General features: G+C 36.5%; 1 protein-coding gene across 4 annotated transcripts in view; it reads right to left on the bottom strand.

Annotated features, from left to right (window-relative positions):
* Positions 1–16: 16 nt before the first annotated feature.
* LACE1 (lactation elevated 1) overlaps positions 17–20,991 on the bottom strand; it is a 58,226-nt gene continuing 37,251 nt past the window's right edge. For 2 of the 4 annotated variants that reach the window (XM_017829669.1, XM_017829680.1), the window contains 6 exons: positions 20,124–20,206; positions 16,742–16,812; positions 16,385–16,485; positions 2,800–2,940; positions 988–1,101; positions 17–241 (listed from right to left, as the gene is read on the bottom strand). In XM_017829669.1, coding sequence (XP_017685158.1) covers positions 110–241; positions 988–1,101; positions 2,800–2,940; positions 16,385–16,485; positions 16,742–16,812; positions 20,124–20,206 — 642 coding nt within the window. In that variant the 3' untranslated portion in view covers positions 17–109. Of the gene's footprint in view, positions 242–987; positions 1,102–2,799; positions 2,941–8,658; positions 9,213–16,384; positions 16,486–16,741; positions 16,813–20,123; positions 20,207–20,991 lie in introns of those variants that run through there. The other 2 variants (XM_017829697.1, XM_017829690.1) reach the window with 2 other exon arrangements.

Below are 20,991 nucleotides of genomic sequence, written 5' to 3'. Positions count from 1 at the left end.
ATGAAAGAAAACATAGTCCAGATGATAAAGTGCAATTATTATTTCAGTTGTGCTAAAAAGCTTTCCAATGCTGTACTTTTACTTCTTGGTGATTTCATTCAACTTTTAATTATGTTTTTTTGCTTCTGTCCCCATCTTTCCAGTACTGTTCAGTTTGCATCTCCGTAAGCCGCGACAGAGTACGCTGAAAGGCAAAGACTTCCTCTTCTCCTGTAAACATGGAGAGTCCTTTGGCAGAATCCTACATAAATACACAAAAACAGTACCACAGAACTGTGAGAGACAAGGCTGTACTGAAGTGCATCCTGTATAACTCCTAAGGCTCTGTGCTTTACAGGCTTTGACAAAACAAGACAGCAGCATGGCACCAAAAAATTAAAATTAACGTCCAAAATTAAAGAACCTATTTTAGCTAGGAAATCCTCTGAAGGAACATGGCAAAAAGAATAACTGGGTTTTAAACCAACACGATGACATGTTAACCATCTGTTTTCCCTTTTTTTTTGTTGACTAATTGCATACTGATTTAAACAAATTATTTAATAATTCATTAACAATAGCTAGGCTCTAGGGAAAAAGAAAAACAGAATAACCAACATGCAAATTAGTAATGTCTGTGAGGACTTGTAAGGCTGTTCTAGATAATCTAGGAAGAGGTAGAACAGACCACCTTTTATTTCTGTATTTTAAATGTAGGAGCTAAACTTAAATCAGTATTTTCGTACATGACTGAACAGATACAATGATTAACATTCGAAATGACCCTAAAACTTACACAAAATGGTTCTGTATATTGTGACATTTTCTTTTACTATGAATAAATAGCACAACATGTAATTATCAGAGCAACAGATACACTGCAGAAAAAGCAGCAAATCACCTGTTAAACGTTTTCTTGGTTCCTCCTCCTAAAATGCTGCTGTAATTATGAATTTATTTTGAAACCAAATTTTGTTACAAAAGGGAGATGATGTTAATATCACGTACCTGGCTCAAGTCCAAATCATCCATCAACACTCTGTTGTCCTCTTGCTGACCACTGCTGTGTTCCACCAGGAACAAGCTTTCGAGAGGAGTCACTGCAGAACAGATAATACGCACCTGAGAGGAGGAAAAAACAGGCAAAAATATCAACACTTGGGATTTACAGAAAAGGGATAAAACACATGATCTGTGGAAAGCAAACTACAAATTATGTCCTTGGGGGTTTTTCCCAGGTATTTTTCCTTTCTCGTATTAGCACTGCTGTTACAGATTTACCTGATTTAGTCATTTGGAATATTCAACTTACAGGATCTTTTTCTCAGTAACAATTCATGTAACTTTTACTCAGAGAACAAACAACTGTGCTATTAAATACTCAGAATATCTGCTATAGGCAATGAGTTCATGATAAAGTTTACTTTCTACAATATAACAGCTATGTAGTAACCAATGCCTTCTTTTCACCCATAGTTAGATTCCTCCCAGAAGATAGGTGCACTGCACATGTATTTCCATTTAAAGACTGTTTAAATTCCAAATTTCCCAGAAGGCTGAGTGAAGTCTTTCTTTCTTTCATCTGTGCTATTCCAGTAAAAGTTATTTGCTAGTTACAATAATGATGCTATTTTCATGTCTGCTGGGAGGAGATACAACATGCAGTGAGATGTGGTATCTCTGGGGGGCTGCAAGGAAGACAGACTGAAATAGCACTACAGAAGGAGACTCTTGTTGAGAGCATGAAGGCAAAATGTTTGCATTGTGGACAGGTATCCACAAATACTCTCTCGGATATTTTTCCCAAGCAACTACTTTTGATGGGAGTTTAACACTTGTGTTTTTCCTGTGGAGGAAGTAATAGAAAGTGACTGCTTGCAATTCTTAATTACAGCACATGGATAGAGCGAACCACCCCCCTATTTCTAACACATTAGTTTAATACTAGTATATCCTCTTAGAAACTGTCCATTTCCAAATCATAAAGCATAAAGAATTTGGCTGATTTGAATAAGACTACTCATACACTGAGTTCAATACCTTGCTGAATTGGCGCCTTTCAGATCAGCAACCAATGCCAGAACATTCTTGAAAAAACCAACCTCAATCAATATTTCCTGGCCACATAAATATTTAAATGTGTGCAGCTATAATAATGCATATTAAACCAGGGTTTAATATCTTGCATTATTTTTAAAAATATCACCTAAAACAGGAGCTTTCCTTTGTTTTAGTTGTGCTGATTTTTATTCCATGATTGAAACCTCTGTAAATCCACATAAAGTTCTGCATTTATCATCACTATTCCATGAGCGATTTTGCAACCTGGTGTAAAGCCTACAGTAACTGTTTCCTTTACACTGTAACTGTGCTATTAACTCCTCCTTCCTGATCAGGAAGGCACTGATTCCTGACCAACTGCCCACACAGATTAAAATCTAAAAAACTTAAATTGACTCCAGCACAGTTCGCAGCACAATCTTTCATTATTAAAATGACATGGCTTCTGTTGTTTTCCCAAGTTAGGAAAGAAATAACATGCCCATTCAAGAAAGGCAAATGAGCTCAGGTTTATATTTATGCTTAATACTCACAGAAAACAAAAAAAAACCACCCTGCTTTATTTGCCTTTATTGAAATGGGGCCTTTTTTTTTTTTTTTTGCTGAAGCTGGAACGATGTTTCTTTGCAGTGCTAGTTCATTCTACTTATGTTTTCCAAACCATTACTACAGAAAGCCTTACTTCAAACCAATGGTAACAGTCAGGTTTGAGGACTCCCAGTATTATTCCTATACATATAGGAAAGGTTTGGTTCTCACCTTATGCTCATAAAAGGTATCAATAAGAGTAATGAAACGACGAGCTTGTGTCCTTTTTGTTATTGTAAGAAGTGGTATGTCACGAATGAACACTGTGTCAAAATGCTTTGATATTTCCAAATAGTCACTGGCTCCAAGAGGCTGAAACAAAACAAACCATAAGAAATGGAAACCCACAATAGGACACATAAACACCATATCTTGATATACTACAATTACAGAAGAGAGCTGTAAAGTCCTGAGATCACATTCTTACTTTTGTTTCTTTGTATCTTACTTCAGGAATGGTTTCATTTGCCCTGAGGGACATAGGTACATATGGCTGCTCATTCATACTGTTGGCTTTACATGAAGTGTTTCAGAGTTAAAAATATGGCTCTTCTGCACCCTGATAATGTTATGATCTCTCTCTGACAATCTCAAACTAATCACTATAAACTGTAATCCATGGAAGAAAAGACATAGTTAAGCTGTGATTTCAACCTAAAGCATACATTATTTGAACAGGTAGTAGGATGCTTTCCAGCAGCAAGATTTTTAAATGCAAACACATCAACTAGTTACTAAATCCTAAGTAGACCTGCATTTAGTTCACCCAAGACTAACCCAGACTGAATAAAAATTGTATATTCTACATACCGAAAGCAAGAGGAAACAGACAAAAATACAATTTTGCAGCAGTTCCTTTGTTCGTGGTTTCTCTTGTAATGATCAAATAAAAATCTTCAGTAAGAACTTATTAGTTTCTCTTTCTGTATCTAAACCATCAACAGAAGATATGTACAAATAGTAGTAGCTCATTCGGGGACATTAATTTAAAATTACTTTTTCATTTCATGATTCTGCAAGATCTATCCTATCAGTACCACAGGCAGTACTTTATCTTGAGCTATTAAACTTCGTACTCCTGAACTCATTTCATCAGTTTTAGTTGTGTGAATACTTCAGTAGCTTGGATGCAACTACTCCAGAGACCAAGATTGGCAGCGTTTTGCGTGATAATGTCATGGCTCCCTTCCCAGCTAATGAAATGTGCTGTTACCAACAGTATAAGGCACTGCAATACTGCTAACATTATAAAACAGTAAATAAAAAATATTTTCTCTAACCGAAATTGTTTGACAAATTTGCTGTAGGCCACATGTAACTTCTCTACTAGAACCCTTCTGCAAGAAGTTATTTTAAGAAATTATTAATGGCTGTCCAACTTCAGCTTTTGTTTAGATGCTAGTATGAAAAACTTGTAGAAATGGTCTTTACAAAAGCACAAGGGAGTGAAGCCCTGATGGCATTCCAGAAATTCTTCTGAAAATTAATGGGAATAAGCTAACCCCCCAGGCAGGTATTAAAGCCTCTGACGCTCAGCCAGTTCTCCCACTTGCAGTCTCATGAATCACCCTGCTTTCCCATTTCCAACCACACAACTTCACTGTAAAATCTAAGGAAAAGAATTATTACAAAAACGTTCAAGTGTTTCTAGCAATGTTTAAGAGCAGTACATGCTATATCCTCTCCTCAAAATTGTATTTACTGCTCATTTTCTCCCTCCATTTCAGTCCCCCACTAAAAGCAACACCACCAGGATACTGCTGGAGATTTAAGATTAGTGGTAAGCAAGTAGTTCAGGTAACAGTAATTTTTATTCCATACTTAGGACTGGAGTATTGTTAAGTACAGAGATCAAATATGCCTGTGTGATGAGTACCTGCGAGAGAGAACAGCAGTGATCTCATTGTACCTGAGAAAAGAAAGAATTTCTCATGTCTCCCTTTAGGTAAGAAATTACAGACATCGCTGCTATGCTGGTTCATTCTTTTGTCACACAAAGAGCCCAAGCACTCTTCTGCTGAAACCCAAAACCCCGTGGAATTATTCTGTCCTGCCCCAATGTGATATACCTTTCTCACCCAAACCATATGAATACACCCTCCTCATCTCAAATACAAAGTATAAAATATTGAAAGCCAATTCTTAAAATAAATAAATATATAAATAAAAATTAAGGGGTTCAACCTTTTGCAAAACAGGCAAACTGAAGTGCCCAACTGCTCAGCTATGCTTTTAAGAACTTTGTGGGCACCTTGGTGGATATCCAAACAGGAAAATTAAAAACCTGAGGAGCTGGAGGGAGGAAATAGGTGGAGGACAAAAATAAGGCTAATGGAATTCAAATGGGAAGAATGGAAGATAGAATACTTATATTGCTTTTCAAACAGACATAAAATCACAGTTCATAGAAGGTTATGATATACATCTTTATCACAATCAAACAAGAATTCAACCTGCTTCAGCAGTGCAAAAAGCAGGCAATTCAAGAATTCCTCTAATTAAGGACATAAAAGGCAGATCATTTCAAGCTGTAACAAGAATTTCTGAAACACCTACCCCAGCACTAAGTGATAATATTCTGTAAGTGTTGGCAGAAACATGCCTTTAGAGACTCCAAAATCTTACGCTTAAAAAGATCTGAGCCTAGCAGCTATATGAGTATTTTAACAGAGTACGTTTGGTACCTCCCTGCCAAGATTCAAGTCTGATGAGATGCAACTGAAATGCTGAGTCAGCTATTCTGATATTACATATGGCTCAGCTGGCATCAGCTGTAGTTCTTTACATAGACGAGTTCTCAAACTCTCTGCTTTTGGAGTTTAGAGGCATAACCCTGGGGATGAAAGACAAAGCGTTTAATCTTGTTCCCAACATGACTTACTCTCATCTTGGGAAGTCCTTTAATTTTCTTCTGCCTTACTCTACTTACCGTAAAAAGAAGGAACCACCAGCAAATTTGCAAATGCTCTGGGGAAAGTTTAGAGTCCTTTTCATATTCCTCTAACCTTGTTATTGGCCTAACTTCCATGCTGCCTGTAATTGCTTCAAAACTCTTCTAACTCATCAGCTAACTCAAAATGCTCCAAATTCAGGAGACCATGATGCAAAGACCCCCTGACAGCTTCTCAACTCACATTCTCACTGGCCTGCCACCCCCCAGAACTGGCATGATGCTGGCACAAACAGGCACATACCAACTCTGTGCCACGTAGGAAAGAGAGACAGAGGAAATGGGTTCAAGACCAGATTACGCCACTGCCAGGGGTTCTGGATGTACAATCCATATACAGAAACTCCATTGAGGAGCAGATTTCTGTTGTTTCAGCAGCCAAAAGCCCTCCCCTTTACTGTACTGCCTTCAGGCCTTTTTTCTTCACCTTGCAGCATAGGTTGGGTCCTGACTGCCAACAACACGGGCTTAGACTAGGTGACAAGACTAGTGGCAAATTATTTGAGACACATAGCACTATCCCCTCTATAACCCTCCAGGGCTGAAATTTATTTTATGAATTTCATCCAGTCACAGAAAGTGAGTCAGTAGCATATGAAGGTACTTCTTCCTCTGAAGTTGCTAATGAAGCCACAAATCCTCCTAATATTGATATATATATGTAATCCTCTTACTAAAAGTTTCGCCTGATTAATCTCATCCTCTGAACAACATTCTAAAAATAATTCAATTTGGTGTATGTTTCTGGTACTGTCTGATCTCTTTTGTTTCATCAACTGTTCATCAAAACTCAAATTCAGAACAATAAAACATTTATGTAATAACTGTCACCATTTGTTACCAGTTCTTTCATATGCTACAATATTATCTTAAAAACCTGGAAACATGAACAGGTAAGAACTTTTCTTATGATATTATTGTTCCTGCATGTGTATATACAGTAAAACTGTTGTGGATTTTTGTCATTAACTCTGATGCCAGGAGTCAGTATTCTATAGGCATCGCACTAATGCAAAACACATTAGCACTATCATGGGCTATGGCTCCTGACAAAGTGTTTCCTCCACTTCAGCCTACTTGACTGAGTTCTCACCTTCATTTGTTTTTGTTTCTCTGTCTCCTTAATGCATTTTCAGCTGCCATCAGCTCTGCTCAAGTAGGATGTTTATTATTTGGAGCCCTCTGTGGGCTGTTTTAAAAGTCAGTAGTCGCCTGTTTCTATTATGTAGTTCATTAAATTATAGCATAAAGCATCTTTCTTCTTTGTTGACTCATCAGTGACACAGTATATCATCTTTCAAAGATTGTCTGAAGAATACAGAATGCTTAAGATATGTTAGAAAAAGATATTTCATCTCAAGATAAAATAGGTTTTGTTGATGTTGGAAGATATTCCAGGGCCAGTTCCAGTAACATCCTGAAGAGTTGTAATTGACAATAACTATAATTTACTGCAGACACTCTAACAACCAAAAAATTACTAAAACCAACACACAATTTAAGACCAGATAATATTTACAAATTAGACATTAAGCATAAACAAAAAAATATAGAGCTCTGTTGTTTCCAAAGGAGCCACACACAATCATTACTGAGTCTGATAAAACAGAGAAATACTACTTGGATAATATTTCAAGACCACAATTCCAAGAAAGGAACAGAAAAACCTGAGGCATGATCTGTAATCCAGCAGCATGCTGAAGTTTAAATAAGAATGAGAAGATAGAGCATGGCTAACTGGGTTAAAAAATTTAAAGATATTGATGGCAGTGCAAATCATAGAACCATAGACCAGTTTAGGTTGGAAGATACTTAAATATCATCTAGTTCAACCGGTAGAGCAAGAATCTGAGATCTGTAAACCCTGGGGTTGAAGGTATTTTCTGGATCGAGTATAGCTCCTTACTATACTTCTTACCTGGCAGAAACTAATTTTGCTTGACCTTACACCACAAGGTTTTAGTCACATTTCTCATAGTGGAAAGTTGTTTCAGAGCTTTGCTCTTCTGATTAAGTAGATGATTGCTCCTATGTTCAGTCATCATTCAGCACAACCACTCCTGCCTTAGAAGAGCTTAGAACAGTGACAGATATCCATACTGACCCTACAAAAAGTGAGATGTCTCAAAGACCTACCTATCAGCTGCTCAAAGCTGGCTGCAAAGTGGAAGAACCACAAAAGGCATGTTTCTGCTCCCAAATTTCCACTGCCAAATTTCCAGTTCCAACTCCAAAGTATGGCATTTGTCAGTGAAATGGTCTCCAAAACAGAAGGTTTAAAAAATTCATATATCTATTTAAATATTGACACTTACTGTTAAGATTTCAAAACCATGGTCAACAAACCTTTAAAAAAAGAGAAAGTAGTACACTTGGGAATTTAAGATACAAAACATTGAATTAAAAAGGCAACCCTTCAAACTACAATCAGCTTTTATTTGGGTATTCCCTGGTCTGTAAAGTACAGGATCTAAACCCTCAAGGTTTATGCAGCTTTCACTGAAGGGAGTGCTTTCTAAAAATTAAGCTCTGATACACATAAAATATAAAACAGGAAGGAAGTTTGGCTAAAATTATTACTGTGTTACAATATTTCCACCCGAAATAAGTTTCTTGAGTTTCTTTTATAAAACATACTTGTGAGTTAGACAAGACAACTTTTTTTGGGGGTATAGAAACTGATTACATTTCTAAAGCAAATGTAGCTAATAAATGACAGGCTCTGAGTCCAGAGCTTAAGCTGCAAAAGCTGATCTCTGGCTGGGAATAAACCTAAGATCCTAAACCAAGGAAAACTATGCTTCTAAAAAGTTACTGAAAATAGTGTTACCCATGGTATGTTTATTTACAACTACACTTGACAATCCTACAATCCTAAAGATGACACCAAATTATACAGTGGATAAATTTAGCAGTTTTTAATGAAGGTAATTCCCTCAAAATGATTCAGAATCATTAAACTGCAAATGCAGCTGAGTTATGTCATCGTGTAGGGGAGACATTCAGTTGACTTAAAGACAGACACTTGCATTTCTAAATCACTTGTTGCCTTTGCAAATTGTGACTTTTTTCTTTGCTTCTTTTTTTCTTTTTATTTAAAGCTTAGTCACATCTTTTCTTTTGAAGTGCAAGCTATTCAAGTCAGGAACTACCTCTTCCTCCTGGTCTGCAGAGTGTGCCTATTGCAATGGAACAACGACCTAACAAAAACTGTTTACCAATTATTTGTTGCGGTAATCTACACAAAAATTGTATTTTGCCAATTTCAGAAATGCTGAACAACTACTAGAGAAAAAATCACAGTAGGATAACCTTTTCCAACATAGATATTGATATTAAATTTATTTTCCTAGCTTTCACACTGTTGTACTTTTGCTAATGGTTAGTATCATATTAAGACACTGTTCATTGGTACTGGGCAGTTGGATGAAAGGATATATTTGATTACCTAATGGAAAGACTACAGGATGCACGAACAAAAGTAATTCAACCTTTGTGAGGAACAGGCTCACGTGTTTGGGCGCAGAAGGCAGCCGGCGTTCCCGGCAGAGGGCAGCAGCTGCTGCGCACAAGCGAGGGGAAGACTAAAAGGCAGCACTGTGGGGAAGGCTGGATCTCTCGACTCCCTTAGGACCTGGAAGATTACACATAAGGTACACTGTTGTCTACATTATTTATACCAGACTCAAGCCAAACTGTCACACTTATCAGTTTTCAAGAAAATTTTAAAAGGAAAGTGAAGACAGAGGACTGGCAGAGGGTGATTTTTTCTAAGGCATAATGAACATTGACCTTCATGTGTAAACACAGGGAAATGGGATATAACTTATATTTGCAGGATTGCTAGTTTATATAGAGGTATTTTAAAACCAAATTGATATGTACATTTTATTTTAAGAAGTATTTGTGTGATCTTTCATTCACACACTAACTCAATGAAAAAAATTAACTAATTATGTTTTGCAAGAATCTAACTCCATTGGTAAGTGTATCCCTCATTGTATAGACAGAGAAACTGGCAGAAAGAAATTAAAGGCCACAAAGAATGGGGAAGCTAATGTTAGCATTGAAATTCTACAATAAATAAGAACTATGAGTCCCTATTCTGCCTAGTGCCTCTCCCAGCCTTCTCTGGCTACATTTTTCATTTTATGGGGCCTTAGAAAAGGTGATAAAATAATAAACATTTTTGTGTAAACCAAGCACAGTCCTTCCTGGATGACTTTGCTGGAGAATCACATTTCCAGGGCTCCATTCTAGTGAGTAGACAGCTACTTTCATGCCATGACAAACACTATCATGTGCCACACTGCCACAGAAACCCTGGAGTGTCAAGTCTGAAAAACTGCTTCTCATTTTGCTCTAAAGCAACCAAAATAGATCAATATCCTCTCATCCAGCATCTCGTAGTATTCCACATGGTCAAATAGCCAGTAAAGAAAAAAAGCTAAGTGTAGGCATTTGACATTAACTAACTTAGCTAAAACTTGGGATTTTCCTCAACTGGGAATCTATGCTTTAAAAAGTGATGCACACAATAGTTTGGCAAGTCAACGGAATGTCATATCAGCATTGCACACGATATATTATCTGTATTTTATTTTTATAATCAATAATGGACAACTGGCAATTAACAGTATCTGATGCATTATTTTAGACAGAATTAAGTCTTTATATTCTTGATATGAAAAGGTTTAATGCAAACACATGAAACAAGAAACAAAAGACTGTAATACTAGAAAGGCACCAACTCTCTCTCTCAAGACCTTCAGGTACTAATTAAAAAGCAGCTACTTTGAAACTTGTGCTTAAGGTAGATGTTTCAAATAGTATCAGATTATCAGTTGCTGATTTGCTATATTCATCTATTATGTATTATCTGACATTTCCTGAAATCATGTGATATCAAAGTGGAAAATGTTTTAATATTTCCCTTTAAAATAGAATTTTGATTTTACTTTGATGAAGGAAACATCAGTGAATTTGAAGAGGTTTTACAGGCTGTTCATATGAAATATTTAATTACAAAAGTCACTAAGTCACTAAGTCTGAGAAATTTCAAACACATTGTCTTAATCCTACACCAACAAACATAGATTTCTAGGTCTATGTGATTATCCCTCTGGAATGCACTGTAACAATCACCCAAGACCAGACTAGAAGATACACTGTTGCAATGAAGTGAAAGTAGAGTCACTTGTGTGATAAATTATTTCTCAAACATAACAAAAGCATCTATGCTTTCACATTCTCCATTCAAGTTGACTCTTGCAAAACTTAAGTTCTTTTTTCTGGAACCCTTAGGGGTTACGCATAGCCAAAGGAATCAATTAACCAGGTTTTGAGTACAACATTGTCCACTCATGCTGCAATGATTACTGATACCCACATGAGCAGCAGTTTAAGACAGTTTCAGAAAACTCAAAAAATAATGTTGCAACTACAAGATAATATTGCAAGAATTCAGTGTAATCAAAAATAATTTCCCCAAACCCCCAAATCCCTTCATTACACTCACTTATCCCTCTACCTTAAACTAAAAAATGTTTTTGTAGTTATGAACCAAATGTAACAGAGGAAATGAGTTTAACCAAGTTAATTACATTAACTAAATCAAATTAGATGATATTTTGAGTTGTTCTGTCAGAAGATGTTGACAGTGTAATCTTTTTCACATATACACACACACACATACACACACTCTCACTACCTTGTATTTACTAGATGGGAAACATGTAAACAAGATTTGACATCCACCTTCCATGACAAAACTAGTTTTCATCTTGAAACTTTCCCATTCTGAATGGATGCCTCAAACTGACTTCATATGAACATGCATCTCTGTGTCAATGGAAATTTACTTGTAAAAGTTTCAGTCAATTACTGTATTTCTGAGAGTAACTTAGTTACTTTCTGACTAATTTGCTCCTCAAATTACTTTCCTTTAGCTCAATGAGAAGTTCTAGTGCTTCCATGACATAGACAAAGGCATGCAAAATTCTGAAGAAAGGTTGCTTGGTACCAGGGAAATGTCCTATATATGTCCCGTGAAATCCCCCTCGAATCCAAGGAAGTTACAAGCCTTGGAAAAACTCAGTCTGAACTGACTGTAACGATTCATAGTAGACTAAGTATTACCTTCGAAAAGCATGAGGGGGCTGAGAGCAGGTTATACCTCAGGATGGACTGGGGACATTCCCCTGACAGCTGCTTGAACTTGTTCACCACATGTGCAGGGGCAGTGACACAGCTTCCAGAGGGCAGCAGGGACCGACTCTCACATCCTTAGTTTCAAGACAATTTTAGACCAGAGGAGATAGTGAGGTACTTCAAGATCCTCCATTTTAGAGACAGCTAAGCCTAAAAACTAGTATGTAGCTCAAACACAAACACCTCCTCCTAAAATGACATCCAGTTTTGACCCGAAACACAGGACAAGGAGGCTCTGCCACTCTCTTCACTGTTTCAAATGTGTGAACAGGTGCTCTTCCTTTTTTATTTTTTTTTTTTAATTTGGATCTCTCTGTAGTCTCTGGGTTTTATTATGCTGCCTTCTGCTAGATTTAGGATCCTGCTAATACCCGGGGGTTTTTTTCCCTGTGAAAATAGCTGTATGTTATAAAATCATCTTCCAGTCCTCTTTCTGATAAGCTGAAAAAAACTGAACTGTAAGTCTGTCATCTGAGCGAACAAATGCTCCAGCTCAAATGATTTGTGGTTTCTTCAACAGCCCTGTCAGGTTTTTTAATGTATTTTCTAAAGTTTTCAGGTTAAAACCACACCTAACATTCTGCCATCAACCTGAGATGTTTCTAAAATTAAAATAAACTTCCTACCCTTCTATTTATTTCCACTCTACCCACCCTAGATGAAATAAGGTCTAAATGCTCTAACACTGGACCAGAAGCTCCTTTTGAGCTGCTTGTCCATTACAATCCTTAAATCTACTTCCAAGTCACTTTGCCTAGGGCACAGTCTCCTCCTCTGTTTGTGACTTGTGTTCCCAATTTCTACCTGGAAACTGTATGTTTGCTTAGATGTAAAAAAAGCAAAACAAAACAAACTCTCTTGCCCAAAAAAACCACTTTCCCCAAAATCTCCATTCAGATGAGAAATAAATCACACACAGCATCCTTGTATTCATTGCTCTTCCCCCAATACACACAGCACTCTGTATTTACAGCAAATTTGTATCAGCATTTATGATATATTCAAAGCTGCTGGGGAAAAAAACTATTATATTTGGCTTAGTATAAAAATATGCTCATTAGAATGCCACACTCAACCACAAACCTTCAGTAATAATTCTTTTTATATGTTAGTTAACTAACATAGCAATCCATTTAACGAATACTTCCTTGAGACTGCATAATGCTAATTCCCTAGGAAGAACAGCATTTTCAAAACTCAACTCCTCCTACAAAATCAGGGTGATTGGAGAATTAATTTCATTTCCATTCTTTAGTCATCTGCACGTATGAATCCAGAACCAGCTCCTCTATTACCCTTTCTGGACTAAAATCTTACCAACATCCGCAGTTATACCAGTCATCATGTGTATGTGCGAATTTTACTTGTTTATTTTTTAATACTGGCATACAGAGGCATCCTTCTAGTGATGTGGACTTGCTCTTGGACTCCAACATTTATCCAAAATAAAAAGGTAGTCAGAGATCTCACCCTAGTTTTCCAGGACTCAGTGATACAAAATATATTTGCAGGCTACTTTTAACATATGCTAACTATTAACAGACTGAAAATGATTTCACTACCCTTTAGTGAAACAGTATTCCACTCTGCTTCACCTAGAACACATATTTTTTGCAAAACCTTTTCCTTTTTCCACGTCATTATTTAAAGTTCATCCACCTCCAAGTAGGAATAAGCCAATAACATTCAGATAATATAAACCATATCAAAACTGCCATTTTACTTAACAAGTCTTTTATCTGAGAGACATGATATTTTCCCATTACCTTTATTTTATAATTTTCCTGCACTTCATAACTAGTTGCCATTCATTCCATATTATTTGATTCTGTCTCAACAGTGACACAGGAAATACTTTTCCTACCTTCCTCCTCAAAGAGTCCTTCTTTTTTGTTGTTGTCATTTACACTTCCCTCTCCAGTTAGTCATACTTCCCTTTTGCTTTTAAAAACTACTCTTCCTGAACAATCAAATATGTAACTTCACTGTTTGGAAGTATCTTTTGGTTTCAAGGAATGTTAGAAAATTAAGGAGAAGATTGTTGCTGCACAACACAAATTTCTAGATGAATTCATCAATTTAAGTTCCCATAAAGCTGTTCCAACCAAATGACTTTGTACTGGATGTATTGCATTTTATGCTAGAAAATTATCATTTGCAATTTTAGGGATAATTACATTTCACCTTCTTCTGTGCTTCATCTACAGCATAAGATTCCCATACAATGGTGTATTTTTATGCTTTTTATAGCCACATGCTCAAGAAGCAATCCACCTCATTCTCCATTTGCAAGAGATCCCTAGGAGTACTACCCTCTTGGGTTTGTTAATTAGCAGACTGATTGATATGTATTCAAGAACCCTGTATTAATTAACTTTAAGGCAGGTACCAATATCTTTAATGTTGCACATTGTCTTCCACCTGTTTCAGCCACTCTGTTCTTAAGTAGGCTGTAAGCACTGATTGCACATTATTATTTTATGAATTGTCCCACAAGGTTTCAATAATATCAGTTATATCTCATTTTTCCCCATTAATGAGAATTTACCATTTATCATGCTTGTCACCAGGTCTTACAACTGATATAAAACCAACTGCAAATCTTGTTTTCAGTTCTGTTATCATTTTAATGGGCTCCTACTATAGTAACTTTAAATGTCATTTATCTACCTAGGAGGCTTTGCTTGGGCTGAGCCCAGGGTGGGCTAAGCTCCACCCTGGTTGCTACAGGCTCCAGCTAGGAGCCTCATGTCTCCTTATACAATCTGCCTTCCCATGGGACTTTTTCCCCATGTCCTGCACAAAGAAACCTGCAGATTCACTCCACGCAAATCCAACAAATTCCCCTCCAATACTTTCTTTTGTGGATCTTGCTTTTCATTACCTCTTTTTCAGCCTCCTACTTTCCTTTTTCTTAAGAGTAGCACTTAGGATGCCTGTCAACTTACCCACCATTTGGCTTCACAAGAAGGAGAAAATACCTATGTCCCCTAAAGATTTGTGCTTTATATTTCCACAAATCATTCCCACTTCCCATTCCAGCTTACTGGAATATATATGAATGACTTTATACTTCCTGTTGCGTGGAATGTCTCCTGGCTTTGGGGTATTTTTTGCTATAAACCACTGGGGCACTCTTCTGGATCCTACCTATGTCTTCTGTGACATGAGTGGGAGCAACTCTGATGGTTTAAAAAAGACACTACATGTTTAAGTTTTTCCATCAAAAAGTTAAAGACTTCACAGAAAAAAAGGAACATGGTTTCATGGTTTGACAGCTGAATTCTGATTTTTTCTTTTGTCTTTTAGGAGATTTTAATGGCAACAGGGTGGGCAAACAGAGCAATGGGGCAGGCAAGATCCTAAATGCACAGGGCTGTTAAACAGTGTTTAACATTTCATAAGGATTCTCTTTACTTGTTCTGAGTGCAAACCAAGCCCCTCAGCTCCATTACGCCAAGAAGACCTGAACTCCACGTAATACTTGAAGAGCATCAGAACCTTCAGACCCAAAGTAGTGGCCATTCACATGTGACCTATCAGAGCACTTCTACTTAGAAGCAACCTACCATCCCATTTAAGTACATAAGGCATTTACTGGACTAAAGGATTTTAAAAGTACCTGCTGACAGCATCACTTCCAGCTATTTTAAGAGGCACAAGGAAGAAAAAGTCTCACAACTTCTAGTGAAAAGCAAGCTGTTCTACCCATGACATACCTCCATTCTTACAAATGGCTAACTGGTTTTGTCTGAAACTGAAAACCAACAGTCTGAAACCTACAGTCTGAAACTTAACCAGTGACATTTCCATCCAAATAGTTATCAACTTGGTAGCTAGAAGGAAGTGAAAGCACAATGTTATCACCAAAAGACTAGTCAGCATCCTGAATCAAAAGTGCCATCAGCCCAGTTTAGGGTTGTGATCATTTAACAATAACTTTGTACATCAGTAGAGAGGTCACTAAGTACAGTGCAACTCCTGGGGAACTGTCTTCCAACCCACTGGGGGTCATATACAAACAAAGCTTTCCAGGGATCACATCCCACATGTTTAAGTAGAGAATTTGGCAATATTTACCAAAATCTGGCGTATTTTGAGAAGTCCTGGGACTAAACAGCCCTTGTACACATAGTTCAAACTAAGGCATGCAACAACAGTGTTACTGTAGTGGTGCCAGGATCACTATTCATTTGCTTGAGCATCAACTTAAACTCCAGATTTTAAAAACAGTATTTGAATGCTATTTACATACTGATATGTTATGACCACTAATATACCAACAACAATGATGTTAGTCCAGGTAAATATTGCAGTAGGATTTTTGAAGACAATCTGTGATACACCTAAGAGTGAATTTACTGTATCATTAAAAAGAAAATTATTATTGTTCTTTTGCCAAGGGTGCAGGTTTTTTTCCTGTTAAATTAAAAATCTTTTTGCCAAGTTAAAAAAAAGTCTTTTTAATTTAGTTCAACTTGGGAAAATAGTGAGTTTGTGTGTTTTGGATTCTTTTTTCTTTTTTTTTTTCTTTTTTTTCTTTTAAACTGTGAAAAGTCTGAGCATTAACTGATCTAGATTGGACTGGGTACTTACTCTGTCGCATAGCTCTTCAAACGTGAAGTCTGCAATGGTTCCACACGCTTTATTCAGCCTCAGCTCTCTGCCTTGCACTTTTAGAATCCTTGGTCTAGTTACTATGGGAACATGAACAAAGACTCAATCTTCTCTGGATAATTACTATAAAATTCATCTCTTACAGATAGGAAATGCATAGCTTCATGAATAATAGCACATGATTCAACACATAAATTAGACAAAATGCTGATACAATGACTGCCACTTGAGTGTGGCATCAACCCATATACAGCAATGGAACTTATTAATTGGTCAGTGGAGATTGGGCATTGTGTTCTAAATGTATTCTCTTTCAAGAGAAATTAACTTACGTACAATCATTTTGTTTCTGAGCCAGCTCATCAAACAACTTATCCATGACAGCCTCCACATCAGCTTCACTTGTGCTACAGTGAAAAGAATAATAGAATATGAAATTAATAACACTTGAAGCCAACATCAAACAGCTGCCTGAGCCTGCTTAGCTTTTTGCCCATAAAAAAAGGGAACAGGATGTTATGCTCTAAATACAAACATTACATTTAGAATACACTTAAAAGTAGAGAATATTAACTCTCAGGTAGATGATTCTGCCTTATTTGCATACACTGAAAGACTTCTGTGTTCAAGCTGTTTCCAGTAATGAGGCAATACAGACAGAGCAGATCCATTAACACTATGTGTACACAATAAGAAAAAAGGCTTCTGGCTCTATCTTGCATGCAAAATAAGAGCAAATAGACAAGGCAAGGCAGTCAAGCACCCAAAGAAGTATTCTTTGAAATTCCTGAGAGGGGACTTTGTGAAATTAAATGCTGAAGCACCTTCTTCTTTTTTGGGGGGGGGTTGGTGTCAAGGTCAAGTCAACTGATTGTATTGATCTAACAATCTGCAAAATTAAACTGTGAAATTAAAAATACCAGTATAATTTCTGCAATAGTAATTTTATCAGTTCCCCCCCCAAACTCTGTCCCCAAGACAGAGGGTGAAAATGCAAAATACCTGTGCTGAGAGCTGAAGTTTATATTCATCTTCTGGTTGACACAAGAATTATAACTCAGTCCAATCAGAGAATTTTTTTTTATCACTGAATGGGTTAGAGAGCAAATCTTTCCATGTTTCATTCTTAGAGATGGATAGATACAGCGAGATAGATCATATTTCTAGCCAAGAATAGTAAATTAATGCTACTGTAGACAACAAACTAAAACTAGGATATATAATGCTTCATTGACATTTGTACAGTCTCTTTTGGTGTGGAAGGTCTATTGCTTCATACAGTTCTAGACACCCTCTATATGAAAAATGAAGATCAGCGAGTGACACAATTATTCTCCTTATTAGGCCTTAAGCACCTTAAAAATACTAACAGCAGAACTAAAATAACTACTTTTTAGCTCAAGCTTAACAATAACAAGTCTTGTAGATACAAAGAATCTGGGGGAAAAGAAAACCCACAAACTTCTGTAAATGCAGAACACTTTGAAAAACCGTTTCTGACTAGCAGATGATATAAAATTCTACAAGTTTCTCTCAACATTGATATTTGCATGCTGCTTTCCTCTGACAAAATGACAAATGAAAATGAACAGACAAAAACAGAAAAAAGACCATAGAAGGGAGGAAAGAGTGTATATATCTGTATCAGAGAGTATGTCCATATGCATGCATATCATAATCAAAAAGTTCGATGGAAAGGCTACAACAAGAAACAGCTGAATATGTTGCACCTAATTGCCAAGAAAGTTTGTTTTGAAAACAGACACCCGAGACTGAGATCAATGAAGTTGCTTTGATCAGGCATCTTGTAATGGTGTTACACTGATGGCTCTCAGATGAGTATGAAACAGCTTTAAGCAACTCTCAGTTGCACATTTTAAATGAAGACAAGACTACACAAAATATGAAGCATCAAGAGGATTCTTAACAAAATGTGACAATAATACTATGACCCTTAATAGAGGAATGAAAACATGTTAGACAAGAACAACTTCTTTTGGGGACAAGACTGCTAACTAAATTTCAAAGATCTGTAGCAAAATACTGTATAGTACCTAATTTTAAAACAAAGCTAGTTCTGCAGTGTTGAAAGCTCCAGAGAACAAGTCTGAATAGAAGAATGAATGAGATTCCCTCAGAAAAAGAAAGGATGATGAAATAAGTATCTTATTCCATTGGCAGCTACAGGATTTTTTAAATTATTTTTTCCCCTCAGTGCTCCCTAATGATTTACACATCAAATTCTGAAGGTAACCCACATCCTTTCAATAAGAGAATACAAGACAGACATCTCCAATCTCTGCCATTCACTTGATCACAAGTTTTACAGTAGATCACCATGAAATATATTTCAGCTGGGTACTAGTCCTGCAACTTGTTTGTATTTCTTCTCCATTGAGAGCTGCTGCCACAGGCCTATTACCTGCTAGAAACCACCAGTGTGCTCTTGCTTTCTTCTGAGCATGGACATTGAAAAAAGAATACAGCAGGTGCTCTCCACAACTGTCAGACAAAGTCACAGAGTGCAGCAGGCACAGGAAGCAGTGCCGTGAGCAGGGACGGCGGCAATCGGAACAAGAGCCACGATGAGCATATCAGTGATATCAGAGCTATCAGTGGCGGCTTCAAAAAGTACCTCTAAGGCAGACACGGCAAAGCTTAGAGAAAGTGGAGCCAAACAAGAATACGGAACAAGAGCTACTTTTCTTGAGTTCATACAGTCACAATTTGTTTGAGGATACAGAACCTGCACTGGACCTGTTTTCCATCCATAAAATTTTGTCATTTCCTTCCAGAAGCAGAAAGAGTTACCTGTTGTAACTCTTCTAAGCATTATTCCTCCTTCCTACAACAACTATGATATCTAACTTTATAATAAAGTGACATGGACATACTTGGTCTCAAATACCTATCACAGTGATAAAAATACCACACCTTTCTTAATGGAAGCATGATCAATATTATATGCTGGGTTGAAAGCTAGAACAGTTATAAATCTCATACTAAGCTATTGTTGTCTGCTTTGTTCAGGTTGTCACTGATTGAATAATACTACAAGAGCAAATACAAGACAGAAAAACGTTTGTATTGCAAAGGTTTCAAGGCATTTTTTTTAAAAAAGAGAGAATGTTCCTATTAGGCAGATTTATGCTGCAACCATAAGCATAACTGTGAATATCTTTTAAAAATTATTTATTTGCAAATATAAAGGGCTAAAGAAATTTTGTCATGACAAACAGAAACAATCTGTCAAAACAGGAGGGTGTTGGGATTTTTCATCGACAGCACTCAAAACACCCAAAATTAAATGAATCCTTGTCATTGGATTTCTATAAATACTTAATTACTTAAATACAATAAGGATGTTCTTCTATTATAAGAGAATTGTGCAATCTCTCACAAGAGGATATTCATTACTTTCTAACCATCTGTCACTTCAGTTCTCCAAACACCACACCTCCCCAAAAAATCTAATTAGTTTTTATTCAGTCACACATTATAAATCATGCTAGTGTGGATACTGAAAATATAGTTTAATGAAGTTAATATCAAGGCATAATGGAAGGCGGTTTGCTGAACAAAATGGACCAGAAGGCAAAAAAAGGAAAAGTCACACCCTGCTAATTCTACTATACATTTTTCATTTCCCATTGACTAGGAAATTGTTGGCTAATAAGAAGGAAAAAGAGAGCAAATACAATATCATAGATAAACTTACAGGTAGTAAAGTTTTCCAGCAGCTGGAAGCACTCGTTTCCTGTAGTCTATGCCAGAATCAAGCTGGACTGTGTTGCAGTATTTCTACAGAGACCAAGAAAAAAAAAAAAAAGAATAGCTTTCCTCAAGCCAAAGCTGTATTTACTATTGTCTGTGTTAGAGAGAAGACACACTGCTGTGATAAACCAACAGCATAAATATAATTTGTGAAACTGAAATTCAAGATCACAAAATTGAAGTCTCCTTTGCAATTATCAAAGCAAAGAAATAACCTGGAAATCATTCACATATTCAAAACAAAAAAGTAACTATTTTCACAAGTCCATCAGCTAGAAGATTTATATAGATTAGAAGCACATGAAATGCAGGTGAATATTATTTGTTCTCTCTGGATACTGCTTTGTTGGGGGAGTGTGCAAAAATAATTATTTCCACATTAAAGTATATATATTTAGAAATACAAAATTAGTAGCATTAAGAGTTTAACAGACTACAGACAAATTCTAGCAACAAATGAAACTACTTCTATTTTATAAGCTAAAAATAATTTTATCTTTTTCCTCTTACTAATAAGATTAAAAATTTTGCAAGTCAGACATCAAATATATGAACCACACCAGTCTGGCTTCAAAATGGACCAAAGCATAAAGGGGAATAAACAAAGTTCTATATCAAAAAGATTTTGCTTTATTTTTGCAATATCTGCATTGACTCAGAAAAGCATCTCTTTTGTTCCCCTTTAAGCCACCTGTAAGATTACAAGTGTGATATGGATCTCTTAAGTAGTCACAATTAATTGCTTCTGTTAGAAAACTCAAACCCAGCTGTAGCAAAGGGTGCTTTTTTTGATTCAAGTCCTGAGGCTGAGA

Source organism: Lepidothrix coronata, unplaced genomic scaffold (assembly GCF_001604755.1).
Source record: "Lepidothrix coronata isolate B3197 unplaced genomic scaffold, Lepidothrix_coronata-1.0 Scaffold5, whole genome shotgun sequence".
Taxonomy (NCBI): domain Eukaryota; kingdom Metazoa; phylum Chordata; class Aves; order Passeriformes; family Pipridae; genus Lepidothrix; species Lepidothrix coronata.
This window is presented reverse-complemented; position numbering and strand designations above follow the sequence as displayed.